Genomic DNA, 2,478 nt, shown 5'->3' with positions numbered 1-2,478 from the left:
TTTTTTTTTTTTTTTTAACACCTCGCGTTGACGTTCACATTTTTTTTATATGAGTTAATTTAGCCCAACGGTTAAGTGAAGCCCTGGTTTTTGTAAAAGGTAGTAGCTTTATATATAAATCATTATTGGAGAAGAGAGGAAAACCGTTTGTGCCAGTGACCAGGTAAGGGCTCGAACGTTATAATGGACTCGCTCGCCGATGATGCGTAAACACCTTTGAGTTTGTATTTGCAAGGGGTGTAAAGAGGCATGTCCCAATGGATTGTGTTAGCCCTCCCCCATGTGCGTCATCTTCCCATGTGCGTGTTTTGCTTCCGACGAGTGAGCAAAGGAGAAGTACCTCTCGCGTGCATCTCCATTCACTTTCACATCCCCCCTCCCGCTCCCCTTTCTTCCCCCCCCCTGTGCAGATATAAAATGGGGCTGTTTGTTAGCAGATTATTTAATCGCCTGTTTCAGAAAAAGGACGTTCGAATTTTGATGGTGGGGTTGGACGCAGCAGGGAAGACCACCATTTTGTACAAAGTCAAGTTAGGCGAGGTCGTCACGACGATTCCGACGATAGGTACGGCGTGCCCCCCCCTCCAGTGATATAGCAGCGGCAACGGTTGCTGCGGCTAACTGTTCTCTCACCTCTACGTGTCCCCGTTTATGTGCATGCCGCTTATCCCATTCACTCCATTTCATCACCACGTCCCTTCAACTCAGGCTTCAACGTCGAGACGGTGGAATTTCGTAACATCTCCTTCACGGTGTGGGATGTCGGAGGACAAGATAAGGTACTTTTTTTTGTGACATGAGAGAGGCAGACTAGGATTTGTGTCCTCTCGTTTGTGCAGACTGCTATAAAACCACAACTGTGTTATGTGTATACACGAAGTTAAAATCGTTTGTCCCCATCCTGCTTATCGTGTGATTGTCTTTTTTTTTACCTGTACAGATAAGACCCTTGTGGAGACATTACTATTCCAACACGGATGGTTTAATTTTCGTCGTGGACAGCAATGACCGGGAGAGAATTGACGACGGTAAGTTTGGGCAGGACGAGCCAAGCAGACTTGGTTTTCAATATGTATTAGTCCCTTGTTTTGGGGGGAGTTGCTTCATCATCCCCTCCTCCATACTCTCTCTTTTCCTTTTCCTCCCCCACAGCGAGAGAAGAATTGCACAGAATGATAAACGAGGAAGAGCTGAAGGATGCCATAATTTTGGTGTTTGCGAATAAGCAGGATCTACCTAACGCCATGTCTGCGGCGGAAGTGACGGAAAAGCTGCACCTCAATACGATAAGGGAGAGGAACTGGTACGTGAACAGGTTGATGCGTCCTGTGTGTGTGTAATGGTTGTGTGGGGTGTAGGTGCGCCTTGCAGCCATGCGTGAAAAACGGTCGGAACGCTACCCCAAACGGACCCTACAACAGACCTACGCATTGCTGACCTGTGTATCCTTTTTTTTTTTTTTTTTCCGTTGCAGGTTCATTCAATCCACGTGCGCAACGAGGGGTGACGGGCTCTACGAGGGATTCGATTGGCTCACCACCCATTTGAATAATTCGAAGTGAAGAAACCGGTGGAGTAGTGTACAAGCTTTTTAGTTTTTTTTTTTTTTTTTTTTTTTTTTTTTTAATATGACCAAAGGGGATAGACTCTTCTGTTTTTGCGTCCTCTATGTGCATGCGAGAGGTGGCTGAGCCCCCTTTGCGAATGTCCACTGGGGAGGATGTCGCGAAGGCACATTTCGTGGGAGACCCTTCGTCTATTTTGAAGATAATGCCAAAAAAGAAGAAAAAAAAAAAAAAAAAAAAAAAAAAAAAAAAAACATCAGAAAAAGCCAAATGAAGAGAAGAGGTGAACCGATCAGAGCTGAGTCGGAGGAGCGAGCTTGTGAGGCGACAGAATTTCTCACCTATGTATGCACAACACGCATTTTTAATTTTTTGAATATTTAAAGGCAGTCATGCTAGAAAGCTCTTTGTACAAGTCGCCCTGATGTTAGTGTAGCAGCTAGCTGTGCCGAGGCGGGGTGTGTACTTTGCAGCGTCAGACTGAAGACGCGAACAAGTGGGCGTCCAACGGTCCGACCGCCCGACCGTCGGCACGTGTTATACGCATGTGTGTTAAAACCCTAAAGCTGCCTCCCGTCATGCCCCCTTTTTTTTCTTTTCTTTTCTTTTTTTTTTTTTCCCCTCCCTTCCATATGTTCAATTCCTCGTTTCCCCATTTTGTTGACGTACACATACACAAAACTCTCCCTGCGCAGTTGCGTGTCTAACTACCTGTGCGGGACTCTCTCTCTTTCTCCCTCCCCCCGCTGCGTGTCTCGAACTTTACATGCCGCCACGTGATTACCAAAGAGATGTATGCAAGTGGGACTGCATGCGTGCTTAAATTACGTACCTGTGAAAAGTACACCTCTGTTTATATATTCATTGATCTTTGTACGTGCATATATATCTTCTTTTTTTTTTTTTTTTTTTT

The 2,478-nt window shown here is 45.4% G+C and overlaps 1 protein-coding gene across 1 annotated transcript; it reads left to right on the top strand.

Moving 5' to 3' along the window:
- Positions 1–183: 183 nt before the first annotated feature.
- Positions 184–1,562, top strand: AK88_03874 (ADP-ribosylation factor 1; the record flags this gene model as incomplete). The annotated part of the gene is made up of 6 exons (XM_012481484.1): positions 184–206; positions 411–565; positions 709–779; positions 941–1,028; positions 1,153–1,303; positions 1,475–1,562. 6 exons carry the CDS (start codon positions 184–186, stop codon positions 1,560–1,562), a joined length of 576 nt encoding a protein of 191 aa, XP_012336907.1.
- Positions 1,563–2,478: the final 916 nt, after the last annotated feature.

The sequence above is a fragment of the Plasmodium fragile genome (assembly GCF_000956335.1).
Source record: "Plasmodium fragile strain nilgiri unplaced genomic scaffold supercont1.48, whole genome shotgun sequence".
NCBI lineage: Eukaryota > Apicomplexa > Aconoidasida > Haemosporida > Plasmodiidae > Plasmodium > Plasmodium fragile.
Note: the sequence above shows the minus strand (reverse complement) of the source record. Positions and strands in the feature narration are given on the sequence as shown.